Raw genomic sequence first — 17015 nt, 5'->3', positions numbered from 1 at the left:
TTCCCTTTTTCCTCCAAACACAGCGGTGTGCATTTCTAACAGAAGGTTCAACTTTTGTCTCATCTGTCCATAGAACATTGCCCCAGAGTGTTGTGGAACATCCAGGTGGTCTTCTGTAAACTTGAAAAGTACAGCAATGTTTCTTTTGGAGAGCAATGGTTTCCTCTGTGGTGTCCTCCCATGAACACCATTCTTGTTCAGTGTTCTCCTACAGTGGACTCATGAACAGAGACTTTAATAAGTTCTAAAGATTTCTGCAGGTCTTTTGCTGTTACCCTTGTGTTTGCTTCCACCTCTTTCAGCACTGCACGTTGTGCTCTTGGTGTGATCTTTGCAGGATGCCCACTCCTAGGGAGAATAGCAACAGTACTGAAGTTCTTCTATTTGTAAACAATTTCTCTTACTGTGAACTGATGAATGTTCAGGTCTTTAGAAATGCTTTTGTAGCCTATTCGAGCTTCATGCATCTCTATAATTCTTATAGACAATAGGTGCAGAAGTAGACCATTCGGCCCTTCAAGCCTGCACTGCCATTTTGAGATCATGGCTGATCATCTACTATCAATACCCGGTTCCTGCCTTGTCCCCATATCCCTTGATTCCCCTATCCATAAGATACCTATCTAGCTCCTTCTTGAAAGCCTCCAGAGAATTGGCCTCCACTGCCTTCCAAGGCAGTGCATTCCAGACCCCCACAACTCTCTGGGAGAAGAAGTTTTTCCTTAACTCTGTCCTAAATGACCTACCCCTTATTCTCAAACCATGCCCTCTGGTACTGGACTCTCCCAGCATCTGGAACATATTTCCTGCCTCTATCTTGTCCAATTCCTTAATAATCTTATATGTTTCAATCAGATCCCCTCTCAATCTCCTTAATTCCAGCGTGTACAAGCCCAGTCTCTCTAACCTCTCTGCGTAAGAAATTAACCTTGTGAATCTACGCTGCACTTCCTCTACAGCCAGGATGTCCTTCCTTAACCCTGGAGACCAAAACTGTACACAATACTCCAGGTGTGGTCTCACCAGGGCCCTGTACAAATGCAAGAGGATTTCCTTGCTCTTGTACTCAATTCCCTGTGTAATAAAGGCCAACATTCCATTGGCCTTCTTCACTGCCTGCTGCACTTGCTCATTCACCTTCAGTGACTGATGAACAAGGACTCCTAGATCTCTTTGTATTTCTCCCTTACCTAACTTTACACCGTTCAGATAATAATCTGCCTTCCTGTTCTTACTCCCAAAATGGATAACCTCACACTTATTCACATTAAACGTCATCTGCCAAGTATCTGCCCACTCACCCAGCCTATCCAAGTCACCCTGAATTCTCCTAACTTCCTCATCACATGTCACACTGCCACCCAGCTTAGTATCATCAGCAAACTTGCTGATGTTATTCTCAATGCCTTCATCTAAATCATTGACGTAAATCGTAAACAGCTGTGGTCCCAATACCAAGCCCTGTGGCACCCCACTAGTCACCACCTGCCAATCCGAGAAACACCCATTCACCGCTACCCTTTGCTTTCTATCTGCCAACCACTTTTCTATCCATGTCAATGTCTTCCCCCCGATGCCACAAGCTTTGATTTTACCCACCAATCTCCTATGTGGGACCTTATCAAATGCCTTCTGAAAATCGAGGTACACTACATCCACTGGATCTCCCTTGTCTAACTTCTTGGTTACATCCTCGAAAAACTCCAATAGATTAGTCAAGCATGATTTACCCTTGGTAAATCCATGCTGGCTCGGCCCAATCCTATCACTGCTATCTAGATATGCCACTATTTCATCTTTAATAATGGACTCTAGCATCTTCCCCACTACTGATGTTAGGCTGACAGGTCGATAGTTCTCTGTTTTTTCCCTCCCTCCTTTCTTAAAAAGTGGGATAACATTAGCCATTCTCCAATCCTCGGGAACTGATCCTGAATCTAAGGAACATTGGAAAATGATTACCAATGCATCCGCAATTTCCAGGGCCACCTCCTTTAGTACCCTAGGGTGCAGACCATCTGGACCTGGGGATTTGTCAGCCTTCAGTCCCATCAGTCTACTCATCACTGTTTCCTTCCTAATGTCAATCTGTTTCATTTTCTCTGTTACCCTATGTCCTTGGCCCATCCATACATCTGGGAGATTGCTTGTGTCTTCCTTAGTGAAGACAGATCTAAAGTACTTATTAAATTCTTCTGCCATTTCTCTGTTTCCCATAACAATTTCACCCAATTCATTCTTCAAGGGCCCAACATTGTTCTTAACTATCTTCTTACTCTTCACATACCTAAAAAAGCTTTTGCTATCCTCCTTTATATTCCTGGCTAGCTTGCATTCGTACCTCATTTTCTCTCCCCGTATTGCCTTTTTAGTTAAGTTCTGTTGTTCCTTAAAAATTTCCCAATCATCTGTCCTCCCACTCACCTTAGCTCTGTCATACTTCCTTTTCTTTTAATGCTATGCCATCTCTGACTTCCTTTCTTCTAAGGTCCTGCGAAAGTAGCTTTCATTGAGGCATGGTGCACATAAACAGATCTTTCTTGGGGAGAGCAGGCTGGGTCAATAATCTGACTGTGTGTGTATTTTTTTATATATGGGGAGGGAACCTCTAGAACCCACACCTCCAATCTCATCTCATTGATTGGAACACCTGACTCCAAGTAGCTTTTGCAGAGGTTCACATACTTGTTTGAACCTAGACTGTGATTGTTTAAAACTGTCAACTCAGTATTGATGAAAAGAAGTACAATTGTTTGTGTGTTATTAGTTTGGGCAGATTGTGTTTGTCTATTATTGTGACTTAGATGAAGATCAGACCACATTATATGAGTAATTAATACAGAAAACCAGGTAAATGCAAAGGGTTCACAAACTTTTTCTTGCAACTGTATGTGGTACAAGAAGGCTAGTAATTCCAGGCTTGCTGTCCTCAACAAGAAGCTACTGGAAAAATCCCGAGGAGCGTAATTAACTTAACTTTTGGAAAGGCAAAATAGCATGGTTTTATTAAAAGAGCACATTTGATTGTACTTAGATGGATCAAAATGTAACGATAAACCCAACATCAGGGATTCCCAACCTGGGGTCCACGAACCCCTCGGTTAACGATAGGGGTCCATGGCGTAAAAAAGGTGCCCTACATGGAATTCAGTAAACTCCCTGACAAGATCTCACGTGGTAGGTTCATCCAAAAGGTTAAGGTTCAAGGGATCCAAGTCAATTTGGGAAAATGGATCCAAATGAAAGAGACTGCAGATGCTGGAACCTGGAGCAACACACAAAAAGCAGGAGGAGGAACAGGTCAGCAACATCTGTGAAGGGAAATGGACAGTGGACATTTCAGGTCAAAATCTTTCATCTGGACTTAACAGTAGAGGGAAGAGAGCCAGTATAAAGAGGTAAGGGGAGGAGGTAGGGCAAGAGCTGGAAGGTGATAGATGGCTCCGGTTGAGAAGAGGTGATATGCAAGTGACGGAGAGAAGAGTGGAATAAACAACAGATTTTTCAAGGTGATAGATGGAGGGAAAAATGGCTGCATATGCTTCTGATGGGAAAGGAAGGCAGAGGTGGGGAGGTCAGATGGGAACAGAGAGAACTCAGTCGGGACAACGTGTGAGTGATTGGCAGATGGAGTGGGTGAAGGAGGGGGAAGAAAGGATAGAAAAAATTATATTGGGGCCGTGAGTGTGGTGTAGGAGGAACTGGATAGATCATGAGGAGAGAGAAAGGGACAGAGGAGGAACAGTTTACCTGGACTGGATCCAACATTAGCTTGGTAAAAGAAGGCAAAGGCTGATGGTGGAGGATTGTTCTTTTTGTGATTATACACCTGTGACCAGTGGTGTACCACAGGAATTGGTATGGTGACACTTATCATTTGTGATATTGACTAATGATTTGAAAATGAATGTAGGGATTATAATAGTAAGTTTGCACATGATACAAAAGGTAGTGATATTATTGATAGTTAGGAGGATTGCCTTGGACCACGGGATACCTTGATCAGTTAACTGAAGTGGATAGAACAATGGAAAACATAACTTAATCATGTTATGTCTGAGGTGATGCACACACAACAAACAGCATGGCCCTAGGGAGAATTTACTGAAGGACCTTGAAGGTGGCAGAAATAGGTAGCTAAGGTGGCGAAGGTGGCATACAAAATACTTAACACAAAATACAAATGCAGAGAGGTTATGTTACTGCTTTATAAATATTAGTTTGGCCACTTCTGGAGTATTGTGTGGATTTCTGGTCACCCCACTATAGGAAAGATGAGATTGCCAAGGAGAGGGTACAGAGAAGACTCACTAGGATGTTTCCTAGAAAATTTCACATGCTGAATAATTTGATGTTATAGGTTTATTTTCTCTGGAGCAGAGGAAGCTGATGAGGAAAAAGATTTCAGGTAGGGAGTGGCTGTAATATGTAACACACTACCTGAGGTTACGAAGGAAGGCACGCTCATAACATGGTGCTTAGTGTGACTTAGTGCTTGGTAATGGAATTACTGTAAGTAGGTAAGTAATTGCTGGTACGGACATAGTGGGCTATATGACTGTGTCTAAACAATTGCAGGAACCTACAAACTTGCTTGCCACAATACCGAATGCTGGTACATAAATGATACAGATATTAATTTTCAAGCCATGGATAAATGTAAATGATACTAAAATAAGTGGCATTACAGATAACATAGAAGATTGTGAAAAATTATAGGGTAATTAATCAACTAAATTGATACTTATTTTATTCTCACGATTGCTGAGGTACAGTAAGAAACTTGTCTTGCATTCCATCCAAACAGTTTATTTCATTGCAGCAGTACATTGAGGTAGACAACAATAGACAATAGGTGCAGGAGTAGGCCATTCGGCTCTTCTAGGTAGTACATTATTGTGCAAAAGTCTTAGGTGCCCTAGCCATAAAAATGTGCTTAAGTACTTTGTGCAATACTGAACAAGGTGAAACAATAACAAAGTGAAGAATAAAATGCAGTGTGGTAGATAACAGCAGGATAGAAGATGTCTTTGAGCCAAGGTATGTGGGCTGAGGATTGGCAATTGGTTCTCAATCCAGATAAATGTGAGGTATTGTGTTTTTATGAGATGAGACCATGGTAGGACTTGTACAGTGAATGAGGAGTATTGTGGAACAGAGGGACTGAGCTATGTGGGCATTGCTTGCTGAAAGCAGCAGCATGACTAGATAGGATTGTGAAAACAGCTGCCACCCATTTTAATTCCACTACATTCCCATTCCGATATGTCAGTCCATGGCCTCCTCCACTTTCACGATGAGGCTACACTCAGGTTGGAGGAACAACACCTTGTATTCCATCTGGGTAGCCTCCAACCTGATGGCACGAACATTGATTTTTCGAACTTCCGGTAATAGTCCCTCCAACTCTCCTTCACCTTATCTCGTTGCCTGCCCAACGCCTTCCTCTGGTGCTCCTCCCCTGTTCCTTCCCTCTTTTCTTTCTTCCACAGCCTTCCGTTCTCTACTTCTGGATTCCCCTTTCTCCAGCCCTGTATCTCTTTCACCAATCAACTTCCCAGCTCTTTACTTCATCCCTCCCCTCCCAGTTTCACCAACCACCTGCATTTCCACTCCTCCACCTTTTAAATCTACTCATCTTTTTTTCTCCAGTCCTACCAAAGGGTCTCAGCCCGAAACATCGTCTGTGCTCTTTTCCATAGATGCTGTCTGGCCTGCTGACTTCCTCCAGCATTTTGTGTGTGTTGCTTGGATTTCCAGCATCTACAAATTTTCTCTTGTTTGTGATTTGGCACATTGGCATTCATTAGTTAGGCCACTGAGTACAGGAGTTGGGAAGTTATGTTGGTGAGGCCACACTTGGAGTAACGTGTAGTTTTTGGCATCCTGATATTAAACTAGAAAGAGTGCAGGAAAGATCTACCAGGATGTTGCTTGGACCTGGGGGAGGTGGGGGCCTGACTTACAAGGAAAGGTTGCATAGATTAGGACCTTATTCCCTGGAAGACAGGAGATTGAGGGTGGCCTGATCGGGGCATATAAAATCATGAAGAGTATAGACAGGGTAAAAGCACATAATCATTTCTCCAGGGAGGGAGGCGAGAGACTTAAGAGGAATATCAGGGGCAGTTTTTTCACACAGAGGATGATGTACATTTGGAATGAGCTGCTAAAAATAGTGGTCCGGGCAGACTCATTAGCATCATTTAAAAGCTATCTCAATAAGTACAAGGAAAGGACAGATGTAGAGAGCTAGGGGTGAAATGCAGGCAGATGGGACTTGTTTTACTGGGTAACTCAGTCGGCGTGGCTGAGTTGGGCCAAAGGGCCTGATTCTAAGCTGTTTGACTCTATAAAGTCACTGCTATGATAAAGGAAACGTATGGTAAGCTCACACAACGTTATGTTGACCAAATGATATGATGAAGAGAAAAATAACACATCCACTTTCATCTAATCCAATCACTTAATAAAAAGTAGTATACATGCACGATTAAAAAATGAACAAACTGCCTTCTCTATTGCTGCTTATACTACATACAAGCACTTGTTCAAAGCATAGGAAGGGAACAATATATAAATAGCATGAACACAAGAGCATCTGCAGGTGCTGGAAATCCAAAGCAACACACACACACAAAGTGCTGGAGGAAATCAGCTAGTTCAGACAACATCGATGAAATGAACAAACAGTCAATGTTTTGGGCCGTGACTCTTCAACAGGACTGGGAAGGAAAGGGGGGGACACCAGAATAAAAAGGAAGGGTGTGGGGCAGGAGGACAGCAAGAAGGTGATAGGTGAAGCCAGGTGAGTAGGAAAGGTAAAGGGCTGGAATGGAAGAAATCTGAAGAAATGGAAGAAAGCAGAGTGGACCATAGGAGAAAGGGAAGGAGGAGGAGACTCAGGGAGAGGTGATAGGCAGGTGAGAAGAGTGGGAACAAAAGAAGAGGGGAGGGAAGGGAATTCTTTTTTTAACCTGAAGGAGAAATCGATAATCATGCCAATTGGTTGGAGGCTATCCAGATGGAATATAAGGTGACCTTGAGGGTGACCACATCTTGACACAAGAGGAGGCAATGGACTGACATGTCGGAACAGGAAAGGCATGTTAAGACCATGTGGATGCTGCCAGTGTACAATCTGACTGGAAATCAACAAGAATTGGACAAGGCACTTCACCAAACACAAGAATCAGTATCAGTCTTGACCTTCAACACCAATATATGAAACATGGTATGTAAAAACGAGGGGGAAATTGGTTACACCAAAGCAAAAATTTACAGTGACAGGGATTCTGGAGACTAAGTTACATCTCTGAATCAAATACTGATCTCTTTTGAGAATTACTCAAAGTTGGTGTAATGAATGGAATACACAAATAACGACACTACCAACTGGATATGCAGGACACACTGCAGAAAGTATTTTTTTAAAAGCTTTAGCCACTGTAATTAAAGGATCTTTGTACATGTACTTGCATGAACTATTTGTAAAAGACAAGGGTTTAATTTTAGAAACATTGTTGAAAAAATTATAAATGGCATACTTACAGTGAAATTCACATCCTTTATTGAAAACTCAGTGTTCACTAGATTGTAAAATGTGACAGTAAAAACATATTCCGTGTAGTTCAGATAACCAAGATGGAGAACAATTATTTCATCACAGAGCCGCTTTAAAATAAAATAAAAACCCCAATTAGTCATGTTCTCACAAAAAAACTGAAACACTGATGCAACTGTATTATTCAAAGAGGTTCAGGGCAGTGCACATGACATATTACACTTGATGTACATATCCTGTCACAATTTCTGGCTATATTTATGTTTAAATGTAATACCGAAAGATGTTTGTATTTATGAAGCTTGGGCTGTAAACATTTATATCCATACAAATACAAATTTTGTCAGTAATGGAATGACTAAGAAAACTGAAATGGTGGAAATCTGAAATGCTGGGAACAGTAGACAAGCATCATCTACATGAGAAAGTCTGCAAATGCTGAAACCCCAAAGCAGCACACACAAAATGCTGCAGGAACTCAGCAGGTCAGGCAGCATCTATAGAAATGAACAAACAGTCAACATTTCAGGCTGAGACCCTTTTTTAGAACTGCAAGTCTGGAAGAAGAGTTTTGGTCTGAAACATTGAATATTTAAGCAATACCGTACACACAAAATACTGGAGGATCTCAGCAAGCCAAGCAGCATCTATAGAAAAGGGTACAACTGACATTCGGGGCGAGACACTTCAGTAAGACTGAAGGGAAAAAAGATGAGGAATAGATTTAAAAGGTGGGGGAGGGAACAGAGTGACAAATGAAACCTGAAAGTGGAGGGATGAAGTAAAGAACTGGAAAGTTGGTGAAAGAGATACAGGGCTGGAGAAGGGGAAGTCCAATAGGAAAGAACAGAAGGCCATAGAAGAAAGAAAAGGGGGGAGGAGCACCAGAGGTAGATAGATACTGCCTGGCCTGCTGAGTTCCTCTAGCACTTTGTGTGTGTTGCTTGGATTTCCAGCATCTACAAATTTTTTCTTGGTTGTGAACATTGAATATCTATTCATTTCTATAGATGTTGCCTGATCTGCTGAGTTCTTCCAACATTTTGCATGTGTTGATAAGCATTATCTGTTGGGGATTTTAAAAAAGTTGTGGACCGCAGGGTGGTATAGTTCAAATCCCAACTCTGCGTGACTGCCAGTTTTCAACCCATGCTAACACACTTCCTCCAATACCTTGTTAACTTCATTTATCTACCAGCCTTTTATGTGGCCCCTTGTCAAATACCTTTTAGAATTCTAAGACATCTGAATATCACATTTGTTAAAGAATTCATTCAAATTTGTCAGACAAGATTTACTTAGCATAAAACCATCCTAAATAGCTTTGATTATATTCAGCTTTACTAAATCATCTTGCCAAAAATAGATGTTCAAGTTCAAAGTAAATTTATTATCAAAATACACGTATGTCACCAGATACAACATTGAGATTTATTTTCATGCGGATATGCTCAATAAATCCATAATAGAATCAATGAAAAACCACATCAACTTGGGCCTTCAATCAGTGTGCAAAAGACAACAAACTGTGCAAATATAAATAATAATAATAATAAATGAGCAATAAATATCAAGAACATGAGAGAAAGAGTCCTTGAAAGTGAGTCCATAGGTTGTGGGAACATTTCAATGATGAAATGAAGTTGAATGAAGTTGAGTAATGTTCAAGAGCCTGATGGTTGAGTGGTACTAACTGTTCCTGAGCCTGGTGGTGTGAATTATCTGGCCTCTAATTCCCTGCCTTCGCTTCCCACATTTTGAACAAGGGAATCATACTAACCTTCACACAGCCTGCTAGAATTGAGTGAGTTCTGAAACATTTCACTCCCTGAATTCACTGTCTTACCAAAGAAGTTACAAGACCAGCTTGCTATTTATAAAATTATCTGTCGTGCTTACTGATCTTTATTCGTTTATTTTTAATTTTAATATTCAAGAATGATTGGGAAGGTGCATTGCTTAAAGCCTCTTCCAGTACAGCAATGGGAGTTTCAGAGCCCCACAGTACTGTACAGGGGTGTTAAACTAGAGTGGCAGAGGGATAAGAATCACAGAGACAGATCAGTTAGTGAAGAGGTTACAGAGACACATTATTAAGACCTTTGACAAAGTCAGGAATCAAGAAGTTGAGCACAGTGCAACTATTGTCCTGAGCTGCGTATATTTCAATGCAAGAAGTATCGTAGGAAAGGCAGATGAGCTCAGGGCATGGATCAACACCTGGATTTATGATATTGTAGCCATCAGTGAGGCTTGGTTCTAGGAGGGACAGGACTGGCAGCTCAGTATTCTGGGTTTCTGTTGTTTTGGACAAAACTAAGCAGTAGGGATTAGAGGAGGAGGGGTGGTGTTACTAGTCAAGGAAAATGTCAAGGCAGTGCTCAGTAAGGACAGACTGGAGAATTCGTCTAGTGAGGCATTGTGGGTGAAATTGAGAGATAAGAAAGGTGTGAGTATGTTAATGAGGCTATATTACAGATCATTCAACAGTCCAAGGGATTTGGAGAAACAAATTTGTAAAGAGAGATTGCAGCCTGTTGCAAGAAATGTTAAGGTTGTTATAGTAGGTGATTTTAACTTTCCATATATTGACTGGGACTCTCATAACATCAAAGGACTCAATGGGATAGAGTTTGTCAAATATGTTCAGAAACGTTTTCTTAATCAGTGCATAGAAGTACCAACAAGAGAGTGTACAATACATGATCTGCTATAAAGGAATAAGACAGGGCAGATGACAGAAGTTTGTGTAGGTGAACACTTTGCATCTGGTTATCACAATGCTATTAGTTTCAAAGTAAATATGCGAAAAGATAGGTCTGCAGGTTGAAACTCTAAACTGGAGAAAGACCAATTTTGATGGTATCATAAAAGATCTGGAAAGTGTGGTTTGTGACCAGCTGTTTTCCGGCAAAGGTGTACTTGGTGAGTAGGAGGCCTTCAAAAATGAAATTTTGCGAGTACAAAGTTTGTATGTGCCGTCAGAATGAAAGGTAAATATAACAAGTGTAGGAAATCTTGATTTTCAAGAGCTATTGAGGCCCTGGTTAAGAAGAACAAGGAAGTGTATTTGTATTATAGGTCTAGGTAAGCAGGAAGAAATGGGGCACTTATGGAGTACAAGAAATGCAAGAGAGCACTTAAGAAAGAAACCAAGAGGGCTTAATTAAGGCATGAGGTTGCCTTAGCAGACAGGGTGAAGGAGAATCCCAAGGGATTTACAGATATGTTCAGTGCAAAAGGATGCAAGGGACAAAATTGGTCCTCTGGAAAATCAGAATATTAATCCTTGTGTGGAGCCAAGAGAGATGGGGGAGATCGTAAATGAATTTTTGCATCTATATTTACTTAGAAGTAAGGCAAAACAGCATCAACTTCAAAGGCTCTATACAAAGGTTCATTTATTATCAAAGAATACAACTCTGAAATTCTTCAATTCTCCAGGCAGCCATGAAACCAAGAAAGAAAAGATCATCAACCCCAAATCCCACCTCCCTGCAAATAAAAAATAAACAATACAGGCAGCCCCAAATCTCTCCACTCAAACACAAACTGAGCAAACCCCCCTCAAATCCTTCCTCTTGCACAAAAAAACCAAAATGGATCAGACACCTTGACCCCCGAATCCTCCTTCTCACATAAGAAAAACAAGTAATAACTGATCAGGCACATCAACACCCAAATTCCCCTCCCCACACAAAAGAAAACAAGATCATCTGGCGAAAAAACACAGTATATAAAACTATAAGACTGAAAAAAGAGTCTATAGTCCAAGTCCACATCCAAAACGCAGAAAAAACTTGGGCAACACTATCTGGGCACAGCAGCAGGCTCTTCCCTCTCTGGTAAAGAACAACCAATCAAAAGGCAAGCAGCCAGTGCTCATATTACTGAGGATGAGTTGTTTGAGGCAAATTAGGGTGGATAAATCCCCCGAGCTTGACAAGGTGTTCCCTCAGACACCGCGGGAGGCAAGTGCAGAAATTGCTGGGGCCCTAACAGAGATGTTTAAATCATCCTTAGCGACAGGCGAGGTGCGGGAAGATTGGAGGATAGACAATATTGCTCTGCCTTTTAAGAAAGGCTCTAAAAATAAACCAGGAAATTATAGGCTGGTGAGCCTGACATCAGTAGTGGGAAAGTTATTCGAAGGTATTCTAAGGGACCGGATATATGAGTATTTGGATAGGCATGGACTGATTGAGGATGGTCAGCATGGCTTCATGCATGGAAGGTCGTGTTTTACCGATTTTATAGAGGTTTTGAGGAAGTTACCAGGAAAGTTGATGAAGGGGAGACAGTGGATGCTGTGTTCATGGACCTTAGCAAGGCATTTGACAAGGTCCCATATGGGAGATTGCTCAAGGAGGTTCAGTCACTTGACATTGAGGTTGTAAATTGGATCAGACAATGGCTTTGTGGGAGAAGCCAGAGAGTGGTAGTAGATGGTTGGCTCTCTGACTGGAGGACTATGATGAGTGGAGTTCCACAGGTATCAGTGCCGAGTTCATTGTTGTTTATCATTTATATCAACAATTTGGATGATAATGTGGTTAATTGGATCAACAAATTTGCAAACGACATTAAGATTGGGGGTGTAGTGAACATCATAGAAGACTATTGTGGCTTCAGTGGGATCTGGACCAGCTGGAAAAATGGGCTGAAAAATGGCAGATGGAATTTGATGCAGACAAGTTTGAGGTGTTGTACTTTGGTAGGACCAACCAGGGTAGGTCTTACATAGTGAATGGCAGGGCACTGAGGAGTGCGGTAGAACAAAATGATCTGGACATACAGGTCCATAATTAATTGAAAGTGGCGTCACAGGTTGATAGAGTTGTAAAGAAACTTGTGGAACACTGGCCTTCATAAATTGAGTACAGGAGATGGGATGTTATGTTGAAGTTATATAGACATTGATGGGGCCTAATTTGGAGTATTGTGCGCAGTTTTGGTCACCAACCTACAGGAAAGATCGAAATAAGGTTGAAAGAGTACAGAGAAAATTTACAGGGATGTTGCCAGTTTTTAGGACCCAAGTTATATGTTAAGATTGAATAGGTTAGGACTTTATTCCTTGGAACGTAGAAGATTAAGAGGTGATTTGATAGAGATTATGAGGGGTTTAGATAGGATAAATGCAAATAGGTTTTTTTCCACCCAGGTTGGGTGGAACTACAACTAGAGATCATGGATTAAGGGTGAAAAGTTTCAGGGGAACGTGAGGGGAAAGTGGGCCAGTGACAACCCTCCTGGGGAAACATCCTGTACATTGGCAGACTTCTGAGACAGAATCGTTATCCAAGATCCCAAAAATTACAGCGTGAACATGACATAGACTCTATAGTGACTCAAGTGAAGGTGACAGTGATGAAATAATAGAATTGGCAGCCATGTCACAAACTGCTCCAAAAAAGACCATTGTTTACTGGTCAACATCCACAGTTGCTGCAGGGATTGGAATTCACTGAGTGCAGTCCAGCAATCTCAGTCTGAGCCACATCTCTAAGGCCAATGCCCTACAACTAAATGCCACTTGTGGTAAAAGAGGAAATTGGGCTAGATGGTTTTGGCATAGGAAACAAGATGGACAACAGAAACAAGCTCAACAACAAGTTCAATCCTCTCCCTCACGTCAGGAGACCCAGATCTGATGACAAGGTTTTTAATAAGCAATTTCAGATGTTTTAGACGTATTGTCGATTTCAAAAAAAAACTAAGCCCTTTCCTACAGCCTTTACTTGTTTTGATTGAACTATATGTGGCTTATATGTGAAATGACTATTTGGAAATGAATATGCTGAAATCTTATTGGAAACGGAGGACTATGATGACCATTACTAAGCCAAGATACTAACACGTTATGAAGATGCAAATTATTATAAAGACCCGCGTTTACTGAACCCAGATCTGACTTTGTACACCGATGGCTGCTCAGCAATTGATGGAGGAATTCAAGTGGCCGTTCGGGCCGCTGTTTCTAAAACTAAAGTGCTGGCATCAGGAAGCAGGACTCCTGATACCTTTGCACAATAGACAGAACTGAAAGCTTTGACTGAAGTCTATAAGTTGGCAAAAGGAAGATCAGCTATTATATACTGATTCCCAATATGCTTCTTGAGTTTTTCATGATTTTGGAAACTTTCGGAGGCAAAGGAGATTTCTTACAGCTATAGGAACCCAAATGAAGAATGTCTAACTACTACATTAATTCATGAATGGTATACAATTGTCAGAAGTGGATGTATTAAAATGTAAACACCAATCCAAATTGACAATTAAAAGCCATAGAAAGGGAAAAAATGCAGCAAAGGGGGAAAAGAAATTTTAAAAAGTAAAACAGTCAAATGATTAAGAGAATTACCAAAAATATATGTAGTGAACCCAATAATTGAAATTACAGAAACAATTATCGATACTCTTCACAATTGTCTGCTTGGCATCAGGGGCCACATAACCAGGACTTGGAATATACACTAGCTGCTCCCATGGCTTCATGTGACCATGATCAGGGGGCTAATGAGGTTCAAAACCTTACCCTAAGATGACCTAGAAACTAGCAGAGGAAAAGTACACCTTATACCTCCTTTGGTAGAGACTGTGCCTATTGTCTTGTTTATTATTTATTTATTAACTATTGTATTGCACTGCACTGTTTTATGCACTTCATGTAGTCCTGTGTAGGTCTGTAGTTTAGTGTAGTTTTGTGTTGTTTCATGTAGCACGAGGTTCCTGGAGGAACATTGTTTCATTTTTACTGTGTACTGTACCAGCAGTTTATGGTCCAAATGACAATAAAAAGTGACTTGACTTGACTTGATATCCCCACTCTGCCACCCAAAAATATGTAGCAGCTTTCTTAAAAATGGCTAACTGCAGAAATTCATCTCTGCCTTATGTATGCTATATGATGGCAGGCAAATGTGAAATATGAGCCAGGTCTTAATTCATATTTTTAACAAACTGGAAGGAACTTCAGCCATTAATTCATGCCAGTACCAAGGGATGCAACCTTACTGATATGATGCACCTTCACCTAATTTCTCTATACCTCTGCTCTATATAACCATTAACCCTTCTGGTTCATTCTGCTATTGACCAACTTCAAGTCATGTTAACCCAGTAGTCAAGTAACCCAGCAGCATGTCTTTTGTGATGTGGGAAGAAACCAGAACACAGAGAAAACCTACACAGTCAAAGAAAGAACGTACAAGTCCCATACAGAGAACACAAGAGGTCAGGATCAAATCTGGATGCCCTGGACCTTTAAAGAAGCAGCACTACCTGTCACACCATCAGGTAGCTCAAAGTAGAGCAATCACATCAAGCAATTCTCCAATATATGAAACAAAAAAATTATTTTTAAATTTGGAAGGGTAAGTCACTCACAGGGTAATTAGACTGGAAGGAGATAAAATCACAAGAATAAAGGGTTCAAAAGTGGACCTGGTAAGAAATTTGTAGATCACAGCTAGATGGGATTTTCTGAAAAAAAAAGTTCTTGCGTTCAACAGCTGCAGCACCCAGATCCAAAGGTGAACCAGTCATCACTAAATTTTACATTTATATAAATAGAACTACAGTTTAATTATCAGTGTTTAACTGAAAGCACAATACATCATAGTTATGGCAGAAACTTACATTTGGACAGTGAAGAGACCGAGTATGGTTATGAGGTTGCACCCTAATGTTTGGCACACTGGTGTCTGGTATGACTCCATTTATTGCAACCATCATGGAAACATTTTTCCGGAATTCCACTTCTGAAAATCAAAATTGAGATTTGATAGGCACTGAATATTTTTACTTTATTCCCAAGATGATACTGCAAATCTGTGGTTTCAAATTAATCAAAGCTAACACAATGCCACATGAAGTCTCTAAAGTTCCTCTGATGAATAATTTACTACATTTACAGGTAAATTAATTATCCAAGTACACAGTACAACCTAAAATAAGCATCACCATTAAAATCACAGTTGGTCATTCGCAGGCTCAAATTAGAGCAAGTAATAGCTTTTAACTGCATTTAATGACACCAGCATACATGAGATGAACAATATGAAATTGAATAACTGCTGCAGAAATTACCTAGCTCATAATCTGTAAACATTTTCCTGATTTGGAGTCATGAGTCATAAAGTTATACACAGCATACATCCCAACAATCAAGTAACCCATTTAGAGTAATCCCACTAACCAATTCTTGGTCTGTAGGCTTGCAAACCTTGGCGATTCCAGCACTCATTTGGAAACTTAGTCAATGCTTCATAAGCTCCTGCCTCTACCACCTTTCGAGGACTGATGCTCGTCAGAGCCTGTTTGGCAAGAGTCTCCTGCCCCAATTAGGTGGCATAGTGTCCCAAATCAACAAAGAGAATCCTGGCAACTTCCTCAATTACTTTTTATTAAAGGATGTCCCAAATGAGCAGCTACCCTGATTAACTGAAGGCCCAATTACCGGAATCTATTGAGTACAACAAACAGTAAGGCTCCTAGTATTGATCCACCACTGTCACAGAGGTACACCACTGGTCACAGGCTTCCAATCACAGAATCAACCCTCTGCCATTACTTGTAACTTAGTAACAAGCTAACTTTGAATCCAATTTGCCAACAAGCTTTGGATCCCTGGGCTCCAACTTTTGGATCGGCCTTGTTAAAGTTCATGCAGACTACTTAAAAATAATGCCATTATCAACAAGGTGAGTCAGAGAATCTACCACAACAAAAGTGTACTGTCTTTCCAAGTGCAGATAAATCCTGCCCTTCAGGATACTTTCCAGTACCTTTCCTACCAGATAGTACACTGACTTGTCAGTATTTACTAGGTTTACACCTGCTACTTTTCTTAAATAAATTTACTACATTTGTCATCCTTTAGTCAGTCATCAGGCATCTCAGCAAGTGCCCAGGAAAGATTTAAAAAACATTTTAACCCTAGCAACCACTGCCCCCCACTATTCAGAACTCATTAGCCCTATAGATTTACCCAACTTTACATCTACTAAAACATCCAATATAAGATCATATGACATAGGAGCTGAATTAGGCCATTCAGCCCATTGAGGCATTCCATCATGATAGACTTATTAATCATCATTCTCCTCCCTATCCCTGTAACATTTGATGTACAGACTAATCAAGAACCTATTAACCTGTATTTTAACCTCTGGCTAAAGAAATTCTGCCCCATCTCTGTTCTAATTGTGTATCCATCTATTCTGAGGCTTTAAATCCTTCTGCAGGCGAAGTGCTTCCTCAACACAACTGGCCCCTCCACCTATTTTTGGATCATCCACAAACTTGGCTACAAAGCCATCAATTCCGTCATCCAAATCATTGAACACACAAAGTGAAAAGAAGTGGTCCCAACACCAATGACCCCTGCTGAGTACCCATTAGTCACTGGCAGCCAATCAGAAGAGGCTCCCTTTATTCTCATACTTTG

General features: G+C 40.8%; 1 protein-coding gene across 3 annotated transcripts in view; it reads right to left on the bottom strand.

The window, feature by feature from the left end:
* tmem181 (transmembrane protein 181) overlaps positions 1-17015 on the bottom strand; it is a 112294-nt gene that overhangs the window by 66316 nt on the left and 28963 nt on the right. For all 3 annotated transcript variants that reach the window (XM_059986551.1, XM_059986552.1, XM_059986553.1), the window contains 2 exons: positions 15206-15327; positions 7552-7674 (listed from right to left, as the gene is read on the bottom strand). In XM_059986551.1, the coding sequence (XP_059842534.1) occupies positions 7552-7674; positions 15206-15327 (245 nt within the window). The remainder of the gene's footprint in view (positions 1-7551; positions 7675-15205; positions 15328-17015) is intronic.

Source organism: Hypanus sabinus, chromosome 12, assembly GCF_030144855.1.
Source record: "Hypanus sabinus isolate sHypSab1 chromosome 12, sHypSab1.hap1, whole genome shotgun sequence".
Lineage (NCBI taxonomy): Eukaryota > Metazoa > Chordata > Chondrichthyes > Myliobatiformes > Dasyatidae > Hypanus > Hypanus sabinus.
The sequence above is the reverse complement of the archived record's forward strand: the minus strand, read 5'-3'. Positions and strand labels throughout refer to the sequence as shown.